Here is a 19,775-nt window from a genome sequence, read left to right as displayed (position 1 = left end):
ATGCAAGAATGCATAGAAATGACTGGATTTCATGGATTATTCCTTTGTTCATCATTGCTGTTTGAATTCAGTGGTTTACAATCTATGACAGTTAGATGTGTATGGAGATTCAACGTGGTTTAAATAATGCATATTCATTTAATTTAACAATTTGTTGGTTTTAAATCTGTTTAATATAATTCACACTGTAATAGATAAGTAAATAAACAATTACACGATTAATTATTTGTGCAAATGATGACCATGGGTAATTAGTTTACATGGAATATCTCTAAATGCAATTTGATTTGTTTAATGAGTCAAGTAAGTAAAGAAAATATCCAAGATAACATAAACTGTGGCCAAATAATTGCATTCCACAGAAACATGTTAAATACATTTATAAACATATGCATACATTGAATGAAAATACACAACACGTTTTAATTTAAATAATTTATTGTTCATTTAATAACTTCTATTAATATAATAAATAATCCATTGATTGTGATGCCAAGGCAACCATTGCTAATTATGTTGGTCACACTTTATATTAGGTGTCTTTAATGCTATGCATTTATACAGTTTATGTAGCCTATATTATATGTGAGCTTGAAAGATGTTTCTTCAAACTGTAGTAAAATGTGTATTCCCCTCAAAAAATTCTAAATCTAATTTTTAAGCTAAGCACACTGTACACTGTTTAATGTGTTATTTGTTGTTTCTTTAATTATTTGTGAAATGCACTAGCAATTTCTGAGTTAAAGTTGGGTAACACTTTATTTAAAGGTGTCCTTGTTACACATTATATGTACTTACTATTATAATAACAAGTATAGCTGCAAGCAGCGATTCTCAGGGTTCAAGCACTTAAGAAATTAAAGCACATAAAGAAAAAGGCATTAACATGGCTGTAACCACCTAAATCAATGATTTAAAAAGCATTTTTGGCAAATCCAGGTAATTTATCATAGAAATATGATGATTTTTAAGATTTATGACTGTTATAGAACTACCTAATGTCAAATTTCCATTAAATGTTGCATGCTTGTTTAGAATCAGTTTTGAGTTTTTGTTTAGGGTTTATAGGCTTAGGGGTATATTTAGCCATGCCCGTTTTCTAAATGACCCCGTGATAACTATCCAAAAGAGAAAGTTTGACATTTTTTTTATCATTATTGACCTAGAGAATCCATAGAATTGTACTGCAGTTTTTTTTTTTTTTTTTTGAGGTTGAGTGTAAAACCTAGGAGTAGTTCGCAATAAGAGGTTTTTTAAATAATGTCAAATATTTAATGAACAATTTGATTAACAGCAGTGGTCCTAGAGGCAAAGTTGTTCAGAATTAGGAGATCAATCATACAATAGGAAGATCTGGTGAATGCATGAACGTATGAACATTTTCTGTAATTTGAGGTAATTTACCATAGACATACATCGTTTTTGAATCCTTTTTAACTGTTATAGCAGCAGCTGTGGTCCAATCTTCCTAAAACTTTGCATGCTTGTTTAGAATCACCTGTCACATGTGCACACCAGGTTTTGTGATGTTTTTAGTTTTCGTCTAGGCTTTAGGGTATATTTGGAAACCCCTTTTCTGAACGATCCCGGTTATAGCTTCCCAAAGGGTAAATTTCAACATGTTTTAGATAATTATTGACCTAGAGAGTCCAGAGAATTGTACTACAATGTTTTTTTTCTAGATTGAGCGAAAAACCTAGGACTAGTTCACAAATGTAAAAAAAAAAAAAATAATTTTTGATTGTTTTAATTGACAGCAGTACAATTTTGTCCGGTGTGAGCCAAGGATTTAAACACCACTTGACCTTGCGTCGAACGGTTAAGGAGTTATAAGCAATTTTGTACTTTTGATCACTGTAGTGCCCCCGTCAGGCCGCTTTTGTAGATGGTGGGGGTACTACCATCCCTCCAAGTTTCAAGTCTCTATGACTTACGGTTCGATCTTTCCGATAAGTTTTACATGGAGATTGCTGATCCTTGGCCATTCTAACAATTACAATAGTCTTTCAGCAATATGTGCTTAAATCCCTAATTAATTATGCATAATTACATGCAAGTAACCCTAAGCCAAACCATGTAACATGTAAGTACATGTAGTTAATTAATACTACTCAGTACTTAAATGTATAATTACACTGTAACAAGGACACCTTAAAATAAAGCGTAACCGAAAATTGTTTCTATATAATCTTTTTCAGTGTAGTTAAAAACACCTAGTATAAAGTAAAACTTTTATTTACAGTATTAAGGCAGAATATCTCTGATTGCAATTTAGCATTAATATTTGATGAGTTTAATCAGTCAACTTGCATTACAGTGGTAAAAGAAATGTAAGTAAAACAAGCTGCACACAACTCAAACAGAACAAAATAAAACAAACCGCAGCCCTTGTCAGCATTACTTAGGACAATATTGCAGTTTCAGAAAAAAAAAATTTCACTCCAGCCATTTCTTTTGCTCGTCGCTGAATTTTCTAGCCCATTTTTGCGTCATCTCTAAATAAGCTGTAGGCTTATGAGGAAGGTAGTCAAGATACACAGTTTTACCCCATGTCTTTGGGATGGCGTTTTCGATTTGCGTTCCTTCATGCCATTCATTGAATGAAGTTATAGATATCATCTGTGGCCTTGCTTCCACAGCCGCATTAAAAGAGGTCTCATAATACTTGCCATTAATGCGGTTCCTTGTATTCTGGGAGTTCCAAGGCCTTATACTAGTGTCGATATAACCTGGCCCTACACTTGGAATGAATACTAAGTTATTATAGTCACAGAAGGTTTTGATGGATCTCCAGTTGTGATGTGAGGAGCCATAAGTAAAGCCGTTGGTTGCAAAATATGTGTAGAGTCCATCAAATCCAGCAGCCAGTATGTCCTTCTTATGCCTTTCTTCCACAAGAAGAGCAATGAAGATGCCATCATACGGTGTGTCCCTGATTGTCGATATACCATTTGGCTTAAGCAGTTGTGCCCAAACATCTGGAGTTTGTAAGTAGGAGTCATATATATAATACAGTGGAAGAAATTTGCCAGTGGTTGTTTTGTATTTATAAAAAGCAGGATGGTTTCCATACCTGTAAAATATAGTATACAATATGTGTTATTAAACATATATAAGTGATTTATTATTTCAGTGAAGATAGGATGGGTGCCGTCAGATAAGAGTTCAAATAGCTGATAAAAACATCACAATAATTTACAAGTACAGAACTTAAGTCCATCAATGGATGTCTTGTGAAGTGGAAAGATGCATGTTTGTAGTAAACAATTCTGTCTGAATCAGGAGAGAAATATGAACAGATCAATCCAAAACAGTCCAAAATAGTTCTAAACAAATATGTCAGTGAATGAGAGAGGACAACAGAGGACAGACTTTTTCATTGAACAATTAATGAAATGACAGTTCAAAGTTAAAACGCCTTAATGGATTTGTTTTATATAAATATGCAGCTTTTTATTTCACAAGATGTTAACTGATGACCTGGAGTTGTGTGGATTATTGTAATGTTTTTATCAACTGTTTGGACTCATTCTCATTCTGACGGCACCCATTCATTGCGGAGAATCCATTGGTGAGCAAATTTGGATGTTTTTGAGTGAACTATTCCTTTAACATTAACCTACACTACCAGTCTACTACCAATATTTTTAATGTTTTATAAAGAAGTCTCTTCTGCTCACCAAACCTGCATTTATTAGATCCAAAGTACAGCAAAAACTGTACAATTCTGTAATGTTTTTTTATTTAAAATAACTGTTTTCTATTTGAATATATTTTGTTTTTCTATTGATTTTTAAAGCTGAATTTTTAGCATCATTACTCCAGTCACATGATCTTTCAGAAATCATCCTAATATTCAGATTTGCTGCTCAAAAAACATTTATTATTTTGATGAATAGAAAGTACAGAAGAGCAGCATTTATCTGAAATAGAAAATCCTTTGTAACATTAAATGTCTTTATTATCACTTTTGATCAATTAAAAAAAATTATACTGACTCCAAGCTTTTGAATGGTGTAGTGTATAATGTTACAAAATATTTCAGATAAATGCTGATCTTTCAATCTTTCTATTCATCAAAGAATCCTGAAAAAAAAACTGTTTGACGGGAGTAATGATGCTGAAAATGTAAGTTTTGATCACAGGAAAAAAATATATTTTAAAATATATTCAAACAGAAAGCAGTTATTTTTAATAGTAAAAATATTTCACAATATTACTGCTTTTTCTTTACTATTTGGATCAAATAAATGTACTCTTGGTGAGCAGAAGAGACTTCTTAAACAAACATAAAAAATCTTGCTGTTCAAAAACTTTTGATTAGTAGTGTATATTTATAAATGCTGTAAAAGAATTGTCATTGTTAGCTGATACACAATACTTAAGTAATGTTATAAAACTAAAAGCGTTATTTCTTATGTTTTGCAAGTGTGAATAGCTAAAGCTAAAAGAAATGCATCAAACATACCGCTCCACAATATATTTTATATTTTCACGCATATTTGCATCGTCTCGTCCTTTGTATGGTTCAATATGAAAAACAACCTGTCAGGGACAACAAAAAAAATGCATTAAAGACAAAAAAGCATGAAAGACTAAGAATTTCAAACCTCCATCTGTATCTACACCACCTTTAATTGATATTTGTCAGCTGCATCCAGAACCAAAGGCATCAAATTATCAATTTCTTCACCATTTTCGTCCTTCATACTACGTGGATACCACGAAACCGCTAGAACACCTGAAACAAGCAAATATTCAGTAGATGAAGCAACTACAGTAAAGAAAATGAATATACATGTTTCAAAGAGGTTTCTCACCAACAGCAGCTGTTCGCAGCTGTCGCATATGTTCCTCTAAAACCGATGGATCTCTAGAGCTGTATGGCCCTAGTGCAGGGTAGAAATTGGCCCCGATGTCATCAGGAGGCTGGTGTCGTCCTGTGGGATACCCTGAGGCCACTTTGGAGTCCCAATGTGGTAAGAGCGGATGATCCCAGTGAACATATTTTCCATCAAACTGCGGGTTCCCATACCACACATAGTAGAAAGTGTGCACATTGTAATTTGGATCGGGAAATTCTTGCATTTTGTTCTCCATTCTATCAGCTTTCTCCTCTGGTATCATCTGCGCAGGTTTAGCGGATACAACAACGCTGTTATCTTGTTCCATTTGTCTTGGAGGTGGAATGAGTTTTAATGCAAACTGACTGCCAAAATGATTATCCTCAGGGCTCAGAGACTTTAAGATGACTGTTATAATAAACAGGGCTAAGGCTAATGTGATAAGTGCACAACATGATTTCCGCCTAAACCGTGCCATTACCCTGGAGGTTGGTTAAAGTCCATTCCACCGAAGATGTTCAGTCAGTGGTGGAACAAATATGTTAATCGAAACCCTCAAGGTTCATTCTTCATCTTCAAGCTTCTACTAGAATCGCTGCAAAATAAATACACAAATTACTCACTAAATAGATAATATAAATATATATTTTACTTTAGTTAGAGAGCTTTTCATTTATTACTGTTATTTTTTATAGCTACAAAAAAAAAAAAAAGAATATAGATAGTTTAAATAAAACAGTCTGTAAAAAAACACAAGGTCATATGAAGGCAGGTTGTATATTTAGTTGCACAACTTACTTTGATTATACTAATCATTAACTTTTAGCCTACACCGCTGTTTATACTAGTAGTGCACATGCAGTAAGATAGAAGGTCAATCTTAATAGTGTTTCTATCAATTTGTAGGTCATTCCTACATTGATTTGAGCCAAAATCATTTGTGAAATGTACTGTATTCATTTAAACGAGCAGTGTTAGTTTGCTAAAAATGCATTATTGCTTCTTTAAATAATTAGAATCTAATTAAATATTAACATAGCACTTAAATAAATTACAAATGCATGGACGTTATTGCATTTATTAAATAGAATCTATTAAAAAATCAACACGTTTTCCATAAAAAACAAACAAAACATATTTTTAGAGCTAAAACGGCACCCAGTGTACACTGTTATCACAAGATTTCATAGAAAAGAGATACATGGTACAGCTATTCAACAAAGACACATATGCAACTGAGACTGAAAGTAAACAATCACTATATAATTATAGCATTTAAAAAATATGCAGCGTCATACCTCTTTTGACAGACATCAAGTGACATCTTTTGTATGAATACAGAATATTTATGACACTTAACGTTAAATCTAACGCGGAAGTATCAGTGACGTGTATTTTCTTCTGTCTTGTCTATTCGCCAGTTGTAGATGTGAGCGACTTTTACTGCAATCTGCTGGACGGGAGGTGAATTTACGACTCCTACTATGGCGAAGGTTGAACTTATGAATATTAATTAGGTAGCGTTTACGTTCCTTGGCGAAAGGCCAATCACGAAGCCTCATTAATATTCATGAGCCAAGCATTCTCCATAGTAGCGTTCGTAAATTCGTTGACTGGAAAACTGTGAAAACTAACCCCTCTGTGACAGCTGTCAGACGGCGGTTGATAGTAATCCATCGCCTTATTCATTCACTGTTACAGTTAGTTTGCTTCAGCTAAGTTCAAATTTCATTTTCTCTGCTTGTTTCACGTTTTCCTTGAAAGCAATATGTTCAGTTGCATCTTACATGTATTACCACATGCAGAATAAAAAGGTACAAAAAATGCCTACAGCAATATATCATGTTATATATAGTTTTAGCCCTACACGCAATGTTTTGTGTCTGTGTTTCTCATTTAGAGGTTTAAAATGTTCAATAGTCGCATTTCAATACGCAGCCATGAGGGGGCACTGTTTGCATTTAAATGAATGGGAAGAGTCTGGAAGACTACAAGGCTACATGGTAGTGATGTGTCTGTGTATTTATGAATACATCCAGTACTTGAACACTGATATGTTCATAATGAGCATATACATCAGGACAACCTTTTTTCGTGAATTTCCACAAGAGTGCATCAAAAAAAATGTAATGCAATAAAATAAATTTAGCTGATAAATAAAAGTAAAAAGATAAAGTTCTAGGTTTGCACACCTTTAAACAAAAGGTGCAATAAATTCTAGACACTTCCACTTTTAAATCTAGCATTTATACAACATATATACACTCCACTGTCAACACTGAGCTGTTTCAGAACTGACAGTCAATCCCTGGTGTTTGAAATGACTTCAGTGACTCAAACAAAGCTGAAAAGCAATCATTTCTAAAGTGCGCCATGCATAGAGACTATGACAGGTTCCACTGATGCTTTGTGAGGACGGATGCAGAGCTGAGGCATTTTTCACATCTTAAGGTCTCCATTTTCTGCGATAAAAAGGACTTTGATGTCAGTGCCACTCTGTGCCATTGAGAATCTGTCACAGTTATTTTTGAACCTAACAGTGAAATTATGGCTCGTTTGGATCGGAATCAAAAGAGAAGCAAGAGCCGTCTGCGACAACCCGATAATTCATATAATTGCTTGCCAGCTCCTTTGGGGTACAGTGAGATTAAGTGCTGTTATGCTTACTCTGGCCTAGCTCTAATCTAAATACACATGCAACCACTATAAAATTGGATCTGTTTTTCTGATTTATCCAGTTCAAATGAATGAATAACCTGAACTGTGGTTGCAATCGAGCTTTCCAAATTTTTGTTAACATATAAGCTACTGTTATAATTGCACAAAAAACGAGAAAAATATATATCATAAAATATAATGTTCTTTTCATCATAAAACATATATATATCATAAATATTTAATATATATACTAAATAAATTTTATATATATAAGTATGTAAAAAAATGTATGTAATAAAAGAAATATATATATACACACACATATATGCATTAAATATATCATATTGGATCATATTTTAGATGTAATATTTTTAAAACAACAATATAGGTCACTACTACAGTTTTACTTTCTTGCACAAGGTTTTAATAAATTAATGCAATTAAATTAATTTATTTAAAATTATTTTCATAAAAATAATTCAAAATAATGAATTTATTTATATATATATATATATAAGACAATATTATTTTGTTTATAAATTTTATTTTTATTTATGCATGAATAATTGAAAATAAGTATATATTTAAATACATTTATTTAAGAAAAAATATGTAATGTTGACATTAAATATATCATTTAATATATGTATGTGTGTGTATTTAAATATTTATTTATAAAATTGATACATAATAAATATATTACATATATAACAGTACACACTGTTTTATTTTTATGTTTTATACACACTGTACAAAACTTTTATTTTGGATGCAATTAATCATGTATATATAATATTTTTTAGTAAATATAAACATGTATGTGCATATATATATACACACACACACACACACACACACACACACACACACACACACACACACACTCATTTGTTATGTAAACAACTTATATTTTGGATGTGATTAATCGCGACTAATCGATTTGACAGCACTAATTATAATAAATAAAAAATAGATTTTTTATTAGTATAGTAAATTTAAATTATTAAATGGATAATTAAAAATAACCTAACTAAATGAGGTAAAATTATAATACATAATTTAATAAACAACAAAATTAAAGGGGTTTTACACCTAAATATCAAGTGCTGCATGAGGTGTCAAAACCCATTATCAATGAAATCATTAGCACACCAAATGCGTTATTCTCTCATCCGCTTACACACCTCAGAGGGTGATGAATGTACAGGTGAGAAGATGTTAAGTTCGTTAGATTCATAAATCGTAAAAACACTGAATGGCTCGTCCTATTTCTTCCTCTTTACTATGGGCGCATCGCCATGACGTCATCGCCCCAATGTCAACAATGTAGCAATTTAGAGGAGGCGCGTGCTGGAAATGCCACAATCAGCAAAGAGCAAAGCAAAAGCACGCGGTCTCGAATGTAACTCAACACAGACGGAGACTGAACGCACAATTCCTCCGGCTTCAAAGAAAAGAATATCCCTGCACGGCTCCTCCAGCTGTTAGCGAAGCGCGAAGAAAGAGACCATGTGAAAGCCTCTTGCAGAACATCTTCTTGCGGGAACGACCGAAAGTTTAGGTGAGTGACCGAGCCGCCTGAGGTACAGCTCGTTGCAGTTTATGTGTGTTTTGGTTTGAGCGTCTTGTTGTTCAGAGTAAGTTGTTTGCAGTCCATGACTTGCGTAGAAGAGGCAATGTCTCAGGGCAGACAGAAAGCTTACGTCAACGTTTTTAGATGTACAGTCAGTCAGAGGAGCTGCACTGACATTTTTAGGTCTGCAGGTTCATGCTGCATTTAGTCAGTGGTACTGTAGATGGCAGGTACAATTATGGGTTGGACCGGATGCACTCTGACCGAAACAATAGGAAACAGTGATTCAGCAAGACAATGTTTAATGCCTTTTTGTGTAATATTTTGTGTGTTCATCCCTCTCCAACATATCTATCTATCTTGTATATCTATATCTATATCTATACTCATTATTATATATATATAATTAAATTTGTTTTCAATTAATTACTAAGGCCATACTTATTTTCTTTCAGTTTAGCTTGATGTACTAACATATCTAAACTTAAACTAAATAGCATATAATAATTACTTGTATAAAATAGTAAATATAAAAAATATAGAATTAGAACGTGTGTGTGTGTGTGTGTGTGTGTGTGTGTGTGTGTGTGTGTGTGTGTGTGTGTGTGTGTGTGTGTGTGGAAACTATAAAGAAAAACAAAAAACGAAAAATACTAAATAAAATGAAATTATAAAATTGCCATTCAAAAGTCTCTTCTGTACATCAAGGCTGCATTTATTTGATTCAAAAATACAGAATGAACAGTAAAATTGTGAAATATTATTGCAATTTAAAATACTGGTTTTCTATTTGTAATATACTTCAAAATAGAATTTATTTTCTGTGACTCAAAGCTGAATTTTCAGCATCATTACTGCAGTCTTCAGTGTCACATCATCCTTTAGAAATCATTCTAGTATGCTGATTTATTATCAATGTTGGAAACCGTTGTGATGCTTTCTTTTTTTATTTTTTATGCATTAAAAGTGAAAAAGAACAGCATTTATTTAAAATAGAAATCTTATGTAACAATATACACTAGTGTTCAAAACTTTGGGGTCAGTAATTTTTGCCTTTTTTTGTTAATATGTTAATATGATAAAAAGCGATAGCAAATACTTTTATTGTTAGAAAAGATTTCTATTTGGAAAAAATGCTGTTCTTTTTAACTTTTTATTCATCAAAAAAAATCAGAGGTTCCAAAAAATATGAAATGTCACAAAAGTGTCTGACATTGATAATAAATCAGCATATTAGAATGAATTCTGAAGGATCATGTGACGCTAAAGACTGGAGTAATGATGCTTAAAAACTCAACTTTGCATCACAGGAATGTTAAAGTACATTAAAATATAAAACAGTTTTTTAAATTGCTGAATTATTTCACAATATTCCTGTTTTTTTTTTCTGTATTTTTGTTCAAATAAATTCAGCCTTGATGAGCATAAGAGACTTCTTAAAGAAGACTTATTTTAAAAAAACAGATTTTTAACAGTGTATTTTTTTAAAAATTTGTATATATTAATAAAATAGTATCAATCAAAACGGACTGTAATAATAATATTAGACAATAAAATGCCTAAATTAAGAGAAAATAGACTAATAATAATAATTCAAAGAACTTGAAAACCATTTTTTTTTCAGGGTTGGAGTAGTTACTCCGTTTTGACTTTGTAGGATAGATCTGTAATAAGCTGTGTTTAAAATTGGACTGATGTTGACATTAGCAAAACCTAGAATTATCTAGAATTGGTCATGTTTTTAAATAGAGGTGTGATGACTGTGGAGGAAGTAAAGCTGGTAAAGATCAACCAATCCATTGGTACAACGAAAACAGACTTGATTGTTCCTTGAAATTACTTATATTTGGAATTTGTTTCAAAGTAAATATGTTGAAACATACTTAAAAGTACAGGAATTGCAGCACTATGTTGTAATGAAAGAAGAAGTGTGAGAGGGCATTGGTTGGTGGCTTTGTGAATCTTTAGTCACCCTGCCAAGTTTAGCATCTGTTTGTTGCTTTCTTATAGCTGTATTTTAAACTGCACCAGTTTGCTTCAGAATCTCTTCTGAAAAAGCATCGTTATCAAGTCCATTACTGTTTATGAAACCAGTTGTGTTGCACCACAGACTCAGATTTGATGTTTTTGATTAAGCACGGAGGGTAAAGTGAATGGGTGGATGATGTGTTTGTGGTTTACATCCTGTGAGATGAGATGTTCACAGGTCTTTGTGGTGCAGCATATAAAAAGTAGCTAATTTCCTGTGTTTGCTGTAGATTGATTATGGATCCAAAAATCCACCTTTACCTTTTAACTTACATTTGCTCTTTTTTTGACACCTTTGAATGTCTTACCTGCATCTTTATTTAGAGCTGTGACCTTAGTGTGGTAATATCATGAGACATCTTGGTCTTAATGTGATATGAGCTTTAGCTGCACTGCAGTACCAATTACTGATGTTCAGTGCTTTCAGGATCTTTAAAGATTTGGCTTTTAGTGTTCATCCTGATTTTGTCTTTCAAAAAGAAGGTCAAATCAATAGCCAGTGAGTAATCAGTTGCTCGTCTTCAATATTGACTGTGCGGAAACATCTCCTTAGTCATGTAACAGGTTTTGTCAGCAGTTGTGGGTTTGTCGCTTATCGCCGGTTGAGAAACAGATGTTATTTGTCTCTGCTTGTGTTTGCAACACAACAGATGTTTCTTCATTGGCTGAAAACTGCTCCTGTAATGCATTCGTTTGATAAAGCAAATTGAACTCTGGTTCTTGTCATTTTTGTGTATTTGAACCCTTTCAAACAATGACTGTATGATTTTGAGATCCGTCTTTTCACACTGAGGACAACTGAGGGACTCATATGCAACAATTACAGAAGGCTCAAACACTCACTGATGCTCCAGAAGGAAAACAATGCATTAAGAGTCAGGGGGTGAAAACTTTTGAACGTTATGAGGATGTGTACATTTTTCTTATTTTGCCTAAATATCATATTTCTTTCATTTAGTACTGGCATTTAGAAGCTACAGGAGATACTCACATGTTCCCCAGAAGACAAAATAAATCAAATTTACCCTGATCTTCAAATTCCAAAAGTTTTTACCCTTTGTTCTTAATGCATTGTGTTTCCTTCTGAAGCAACGGTGAGCATTTGAACCTTTTGTAATGGTTGTATACGAGTCCCTCAGTTGTCCTAAGTCTGAAAGGATGCATCTCAAAATCATACAGTCATTGTTGGAAAGGGTTCAAATACACAAAAATTATCACTAAACAATAAAAACAGCTGTGGATTATTTATTCAACAGCACAGTATTAAAAGTATTTCTCTTGTGGACAATATGTAAACATCTTTTATGTGAAATATCTTATTCAGGTCAGTGCTGAATAAAAAAATAACATGCATTTTGTATGATCCCTCTTAATTTGGTCAAATAATTAACATTTTGCAGATTCTACAAGGTGTATGTAAACTTTTGACTTCAACTGTATCAACATCAGCATAATTTTAGAAAAAATATGTCATAGTTTCTAAGGTATTCTCAGTGGTATTCTCAGTGGCTGATGTGCTCTGAGTTTTGTTTTTGCTCATTTAGTTTCGGTTCAGCTGGCTGCGGGTATGATTTTAAACCACAGTATTGCTGGGTTTTTTTCATCCCTCATCTGTACCCAAATATATTGTGCTTAAAGCTAATAATGAAGTGCCAGGTCATGATATGTTAATACTAATGCCTCTAATGTCCACAGATGGGCCAAAGGGTGAGAGAAACAGAGCTGGAATGCACTTGGCCAAAGCTGTCATTTATTAACTGTGTGGACTTGATGAACCCATTGAACACTCATTCACATCCTGTTAGAGTAGAGTTAGTCTGAGACATTGACACAATGAAAGAAAATACAAACACAGCTAATTGGGCCATTAAAAGATTTCCTTAGTGGTCAAGGACATTTTTATTTAAATTGCTCAGGATGGTCTGATAAAGGGAGTTGTTGCTGTAAGGAAGGGTCAGACATTAACTTTTTCATTTAGGTGCAATATGTGCCCCCTGGAATTGATTTCCAGTTTTACCTTTGTGAGGGCATTTTTATAATCACCTTATTATTATAAAAACCATATGTGACCCTGGACCACAAAACCAGTCTTAAGTCGCTGGGGTATATTTGTAGCAATAGCCAAAAATACATAGTATGGGTCAAAATTATTGATTTTTCTTTTATGTCAAAAAACATTAGGAAATTAAGTAAAGGTCATGTTCCATGAAGATTTTTTGTATTCCTACTGTAAACCTATCAAAATTTAATTTTTGATTAGTAATATGCATTGTTAAGAACTTCATTTGGACAACTTTAAAGGTGATTTTCTCAGTATTTTGATTTTTTGCACCCTTAGATTTCAGATTTTCAAATAGATGTATCTCGGACAAATATTGTCCTATCCTAACAAACCATACATCAATAGAAAGCTTATTTATTGAGCTTTCATATGATGTATATATCTCAGTTTTGTAAAATTTAACCTTATGACTGGTTTTGTGGTCCAGGGTCACATATGTTGTCTTCAATGTCAAATACCTTAATTTACCCAATTACTCTAAGCGGCTCTGATTGGCGCGTCTTCAACGCTAACTAATCTAAGCGACCCTGATTGTCGCATTTTCAGGGCTGACTAATGTAAGCAACTCTATTCAGTGCGTTTTGAGCACTGACTAATCTAAGCACCTCTGATTGGTGCGTTTTTAGCGCAGATTCATCCATAAGCCTCTGATTGGTGCGTTTTCAGTGCTGACTAAACTGAGCGCCACTGATTGGCTAGTTTTTAGTGCTGCTGACTAATCTAAACGACTCTGATTGGCGCATTTTCTGTGCTGACTAATCTGAGCACCTCTGATTGGCGCATTTTCTGTGCTGACTAATCTGAGCACCTCTGATTGGTGCATTTTCTGTGCTGACTAATCTGAGCACCTCTGATTGGCGCATTTTCTGTGCTGACTAATCTGAGCACCTCTGATTGGCACATTTTCAGTGCTGACTAATCTGAGCACCTCTGATTGGCGCATTTTCTGTGCTGACTAATCTGAGCACCTCTGATTGGCGCATTTTCTGTGCTAACTAATCTGAGCACCTCTGATTGGCTCATTTTCTGTGCTGACTAATCTGAGCACCTCTGATTGGCGCATTTTCTGTGCTGACTAATCTGAGCACCTCTGATTGGCTCATTTTCTGTGCTGACTAATCTGAGCACCTCTGATTGGCGCATTTTCTGTGCTAACTAATCTGAGCACCTCTGATTGGCTCATTTTCTGTGCTGACTAATCTGAGCACCTCTGATTGGCGCATTTTCTGTGCTGACTAATCTGAGCACCTCCGATAGGCTCGTTTTCAGTGCTGACTAATCCAAGTGCCTCTGATTGGCTCGTTTTCAGTGCTGACTAATCTTAGGACCTCTGATTGGTGCATTTTCAGTGCTGACTAATCTAAGTGTCACTTATTTGGTAGGGCTGCACGATAAATCGAATGCGATTATGAGGCGCGTTTAGTCAATGAAGCCGGTACTTTGATTAGTAGTAAATCTCCATCACGTGCGTTCAGCTGCGTTCAGCTGGAGTGTTCAGAGGAGTAAATCACTGACAAGCTACGCCAAATCGCGCTCAAAATTGAATTCGATTTTGAGCCCGATTTGGCGTAGCTTGTCAGTGATTTACGTCTCTGTTTATTAATTGCCGCTCCAGCTGAACGCACGTGATGGAGATTTACTACTAATCAAAGTACCGGCTTCATTAACTAAACGCGCCTCATAATCGCATTCGATTTATCGTGCAGCCCTACTAATTGGCATGTTTTCAGAGCTGACTAATCTAGGCACCTCTGATTGGATAGTTTTTAGTGCTGACTAATCTAAACTCCTCTGGATTGGTGCATTTTCAGCACTGAATAATCTAAGCACCTCTGATTGGCCTGTGCATTTCTAAGTTCAACAGAAACTCGTTTGATTAGATATAAAGCTTAACGCTGCACAAAACAGTGTGTGAAAGCACTGTGAGCTAATCTAATTATAATTCTGCAAATTGACACTTTATTTATTTTCACATTTACTTTTAATTGCGTCAGCCGTAATACGTTGCTTAGTTCTGCAGGGGCATTTTTTTGCCTTTTTGTCTTGAATTTATGGGGGATTTTTATTCATTTTGGTGGATTTTTATATATATATTATATGTTTATTTTATTGTATTTTTTTATTTGTTTGAAAATATAATAATAATTATTATTATTTATTTTTTTTACAAATGAATTATTTTATTTATTAAAATAATTTATTCATTCAATAATGGATTGGGGTGGAGGAAAGGTATTATTAGTTATGTAGAAAAAAAATCATAATATTTTCTACATTTGTCTTTAAAATATAAAAAGAAATTGCAATTTCGATATTTAAATGATACAAAATACAGAAGTTTGTTCTTCTGCAATATATAAATGTTTTATATTTATAATATTTAATATTGAGTGTTGGAGTGGAGTGGAGTTAATAAATATATTTATATATACTCATTAATGCATTAATATAGTACAAGAGTTACATTTTAGCAGTGCAGGATGAAGTTGCTAGAGTCACGTTTCTTTACAAGACCATTTTTGCATACTTGACAAAAAACAAAACCCCAAGACGGTTCTATATGTTACCATGCGTTTTATGAAATTATGCATATCTCAGCCATTGCTGCTTCAGTCTGCAAATCCAAATGTATAGCCTTGAGATGCGTTCACGCTGAAGTAGCTTGCTACACCCCTCCTTTGAATATAAGTGTCACGATGCTTACCGCTGAGGTTTTGTATTTTACCGGAATCGTCTGCTTTGACGGACAGATGAAAGAGGAGCTGTGACTCTCATCCTCTGTTTGAAGTAGGTCATCAGCTGACTTAGGTAAAAGTAACACAGCTGAATATGAATGCAGGAAACCAGCTGCGTAGTAAGCAGTAAATGCGTAGGGGTTTCAGTATGACATGTGGATTACATTTAACCCCAATAAACTCTTCGTTCGCGCTCTTATGACACATGCGGTTCATGCCGTTATTTCTAGTTTTCATAGTAGTTCACTTAAGGGACAAAATGCTGTAGTGTGACTCTCATTTTGATGGCACCCATTCACTACAGAGGATTCACTGATAAGTAAGTGATGCAAAATGTCTCAAAATCTTATCTTAACTAACTAAAAGATAACTACAAATCTTTGATAGCCTGAGGGTTAATAAATTTGCTGCAAATTTTCAATTTAAGTTGAAATATTCCTTTAAGCACAACATATTCTCCTGTATCGAGCAAACAACACTCAGGGCTGGAACTATCTATTTCATAATTTGTAATCTGATCATGAATATCCTGAATTTTGTTACCTCTTTTGTTGCTATCTTTTGCTTTGACAGACTTAAAGTGAGTGGTCCAGTTATACTCTCGCTGCTATACCTCAGGCGAGATGTGATGTCAGTGCTTCGGCTGAAATAAGAGATGTGTAGAGGACATCCTAGAAAATGGAGTGACAGGAAAGAAAAGGTCATTCCCAGTGGATTGAAATACCTGTGCTTATTTTAGGAAATATCTATTGAAATGACAACAGTGAACTTCAGCTCAACTTCAGGGCGGTGATTCTAAATGTCATTGTAATATTCCTTTATGCAGCTTAAGCAGCATAATTGAGCGCTGAAAAACAAGAATGTGTCAGAAATTGTAATAGTAACAGGGAATTTCTAAGTCTAAAAGTTTTGCCCAAGTAGTTGCAAATGCATGAGAAGTCAGTACACTTTTTGGATACTAACACAAAAGAGGTGTTTTTAGCGTTTCTCAACAGTTTGTTGTCTTGGCATGCCTTCGTTAATGTCTAGGTTGTCTAACATGGATAAAAAGTGCTAAACTGTCTGCAAATGTGTTTATGTTCTTCATCAAATTTGTAGAGCGTGATGAAATTTTAATAAGTGATCAAACCTTTTTTTTTCTTTTTGATGTTTTGCGATCGGTTTGTGAGATCACAGCAGAATGAAATCTTCAAAGCTTTTCAGTGTTTCCTAGTTGATTATGTTAATCATTTCTTCCAAGCTATTCGAGCCCACAGTACTCGTGTGATATTCATTTGAAATTCATGATATTTGACTGTAGGGAGAAAATCAGGTGCAACCTGCTGGCTGAACCATCAGTCACCCTCAGACGGTTACTACCTCCCATGCTGGCCTCAATTACCATCTGTTTAGAAAGGATGTCCAGGCCTCGGTCATGCTGACATCCCATCTACCCTACATGCGAGCGACATGACATGACAAAACTAGCATGCTCCGGTTTTAATCAAGAAAGCTGCATAGACCGCAACAGTATGAAGTCAAACTGCAGTGCACAGACAATGCAGGCAGCTTTGTTGATTATATCGGGAGTGTTCTAGTTTTGTTGTCAGTTTCTGTCTAGTTTTGCGTTGTCAGGCATTACTCATAGTGTAGATAAATTTCAAAAAGCAATGAGAAAAGAGTTCAGCATTTAATCTTTTCACTTCAGAAGCTGATCTGTGTCAACAATATTCCAATGTCTTTAGTTTTCTTAAAGGGATAGTTCGCAAAAAAATTTAAATTCAATCAATAATTACACATGCTCATGTTGTTTCAAACCCATAAGACCTTTGTTCATCCTCGTAACACAAATTACGATATTTCTGATCAAATCAGAGAACTTTCTGACCTTGCATAGACATCAACACAACTGACACGTTCAAGGCCTAGAAAGGTAGTAAGGACATCAATAAAATACTTAATGGGGCATCAGTGGTTCACCGTAATGTTATGAAGCTACTAGAGTACTTTTTGTGTGCAAAGAAAACAAATTGCACAACTTTATTCAACAATTTCTTCTTGCTTTTCTTCTCTGATATGAAGAGAAGAAATAGTTGAATAAAGTCATTATTTTTTCTTTGCGCAAAAGTGTTATTGTAGCTTTATGAAATTAAGGTTAAATCACTGATGTCACATAGACTATTTTAACAAAGTCTGTACTACCTTTCTGGGCCTTGAACGTGTCGGTTGCATTGCTGTGTATCTTAATTTGCATTTGAAAATGAAAAAAGGTATTATGGGTTTGGAATGACATGAGGGTGAGTAATTTATAACAGAATTGTCTTTTTTGGGAGGACTATCCCTTTAAGGGAATATTTTAAGATTTTTAAGACAAGATATTTAAACAGCATCTTCTATTTAAAGGAACACTCTTTTTTGGAAATAGGATCATTCTCCCTATCAACTCCCCCTGAGTTATTAAGTCCATTCAGCCGTTCTCCTGTTCTGGCGATATCACTTTTAGCATAGCTTAGCATAGATCATTGAATCCTATTAGACCAATAACACCGTGTTCAAAAATGACCAATGAGTTTCAATATTTGTCCTATTTTAAATTAGTCTCTTCTGTAGTTATATCGTGTACTAATACCGGCGCAAAATGTAAAGCTGCGATTTTTTTTTTTTTTTTTTTTTTTTTTTAGGCCGATAAGATTAGGAACTACACTCCCATTCCGGCGTAATGGTCAAGGAGGTTTGTTGCCCTAACATGGCCAAAGCAGGCGCAGTTACAACGCACTAACTAATTTCAGGTGCTGCGTGATATTACTCCGCTGCTGTGTCCATATTATGGCAGCAAACTTCCTTGACTATTACTATTTCTATAATTTATTTCCCAAAAAATTATACTGACAGTGTATGTTACAAAAACATTTTATTTCAGATAAATGCTGATCTTTGGATCTTTTTATTCATCAAAGAATACTGAAAAAATATATTTAACCATTTTAAATCTCATAATAATAATAATGGTAATAATAATAAATGTTTCTTGAACAGTTAATCAGCATTAGAATGATTTCTGAAGGATCATGTGACACTGAAGACTGGAGTAATGATGCTGGAAATGTATTTTTCATCACAGGAATAAATAACATTTTAAAATGCGTTCAAATAGAAAAATATTTCACAATATTACTGCTTTTGCTACATTTTGGATCAAATAAATGCAGGCTTGGCAAGCAGAAGAGACTTTAAAAAACTTAAAATAAGTTTGTAGTGTTTCTGTCAAATAAATGCTGATCTTTTCTGTTAATTAAAGAACAAAAGCATACGTTTTCGCAGAAATGTTAAGCAGCACATCTGATTCCAACACTGATGAAACCATAGATGTTTCTTGAGCAGTAAATCGGCATATTAAAATGATTTATGAAGGATCATGTGACACTAGAGATTGAAGTAATGTCTGCTGAAAATTCAGCTTTGTGTCACAGGAACAAATAGAAAACGGTTATTTTGCATTGTAATAATATATTTTTACTGTTAATCAAATAACATTTCATTTTATGAAAACAGTTAATCTAATGTACCTATGAACACCTCTTATATATGGCAAATTAACGTAATGCACAATCTCTTGTGACTTTAGTCTTAAATATCCATGATTTATGTCTTAAATGCCTCGCTCATGACCATCTGCTGATTGTATTATGTACTGCTTGTACTGAAGTATGTTTATCCAGCTCACTGTGAGCTTCTGTGTATATTTATAGCCTGCTTGCTGTGTTTTTGTGTCACGGTTGCCTCTGCCTATATTAAAGACAGTTATGAGTCACTTCTCACTTCAGTCTCTGGGAAACCATGATTCATTCAAGCTCTGTTTCAGCAACCAGTGCCCAAAATACTCTGGCATGGAGTCA

At 34.0% G+C, this 19,775-nt stretch overlaps 2 protein-coding genes across 2 annotated transcripts in view; one reads left to right on the top strand and one right to left on the bottom strand.

The window, feature by feature from the left end:
• Positions 1 to 422: 422 nt before the first annotated feature.
• manea (mannosidase, endo-alpha) lies at positions 423 to 6,268 on the bottom strand. Its single transcript, XM_073826896.1, has 5 exons — positions 6,143 to 6,268; positions 4,821 to 5,439; positions 4,632 to 4,741; positions 4,469 to 4,545; positions 423 to 3,073 (listed from the first exon to the last, which is right to left on the bottom strand). The coding sequence occupies exons 2-5, from the start codon at positions 5,320 to 5,322 to the stop codon at positions 2,437 to 2,439; spliced, it is 1,326 nt and encodes a 441-aa protein (XP_073682997.1). The 5' UTR covers positions 5,323 to 5,439; positions 6,143 to 6,268; the 3' UTR covers positions 423 to 2,436.
• A 2,344-nt stretch (positions 6,269 to 8,612) lies between these two features.
• The window catches only part of bach2a (BTB and CNC homology 1, basic leucine zipper transcription factor 2a), a 31,613-nt gene continuing 20,450 nt past the window's right edge, over positions 8,613 to 19,775 (top strand). The window contains exon 1 of the mRNA XM_073826649.1: positions 8,613 to 9,063. The gene's annotated coding sequence lies outside the window, so the exon portion shown is untranslated. The remainder of the gene's footprint in view (positions 9,064 to 19,775) is intronic.

The sequence above is a fragment of the Garra rufa genome, chromosome 21 (assembly GCF_049309525.1).
Source record: "Garra rufa chromosome 21, GarRuf1.0, whole genome shotgun sequence".
Taxonomy (NCBI): domain Eukaryota; kingdom Metazoa; phylum Chordata; class Actinopteri; order Cypriniformes; family Cyprinidae; genus Garra; species Garra rufa.
Note: the sequence above shows the minus strand (reverse complement) of the source record. Positions and strands in the feature narration are given on the sequence as shown.

What these genes read in the sequence shown, in the direction of transcription:
- manea (XM_073826896.1), bottom strand. Translation starts at nt 5,322, where the DNA reads ATGGCACGGTTTAGGCGGAAATCATGTTGTGCACTTATCACATTAGCC. An exon ending in GCTGCGAACAGCTGCTGTTG is followed by an intron (nt 4,742 to 4,820) that starts GTGAGAAACCTC and finishes TGCTTGTTTCAG; the next exon opens with GTGTTCTAGCGGTTTCGTGG. An exon ending in ATAAAATATATTGTGGAGCG is followed by an intron (nt 3,074 to 4,468) that starts GTATGTTTGATG and finishes TATATTTTACAG; the next exon opens with GTATGGAAACCATCCTGCTT.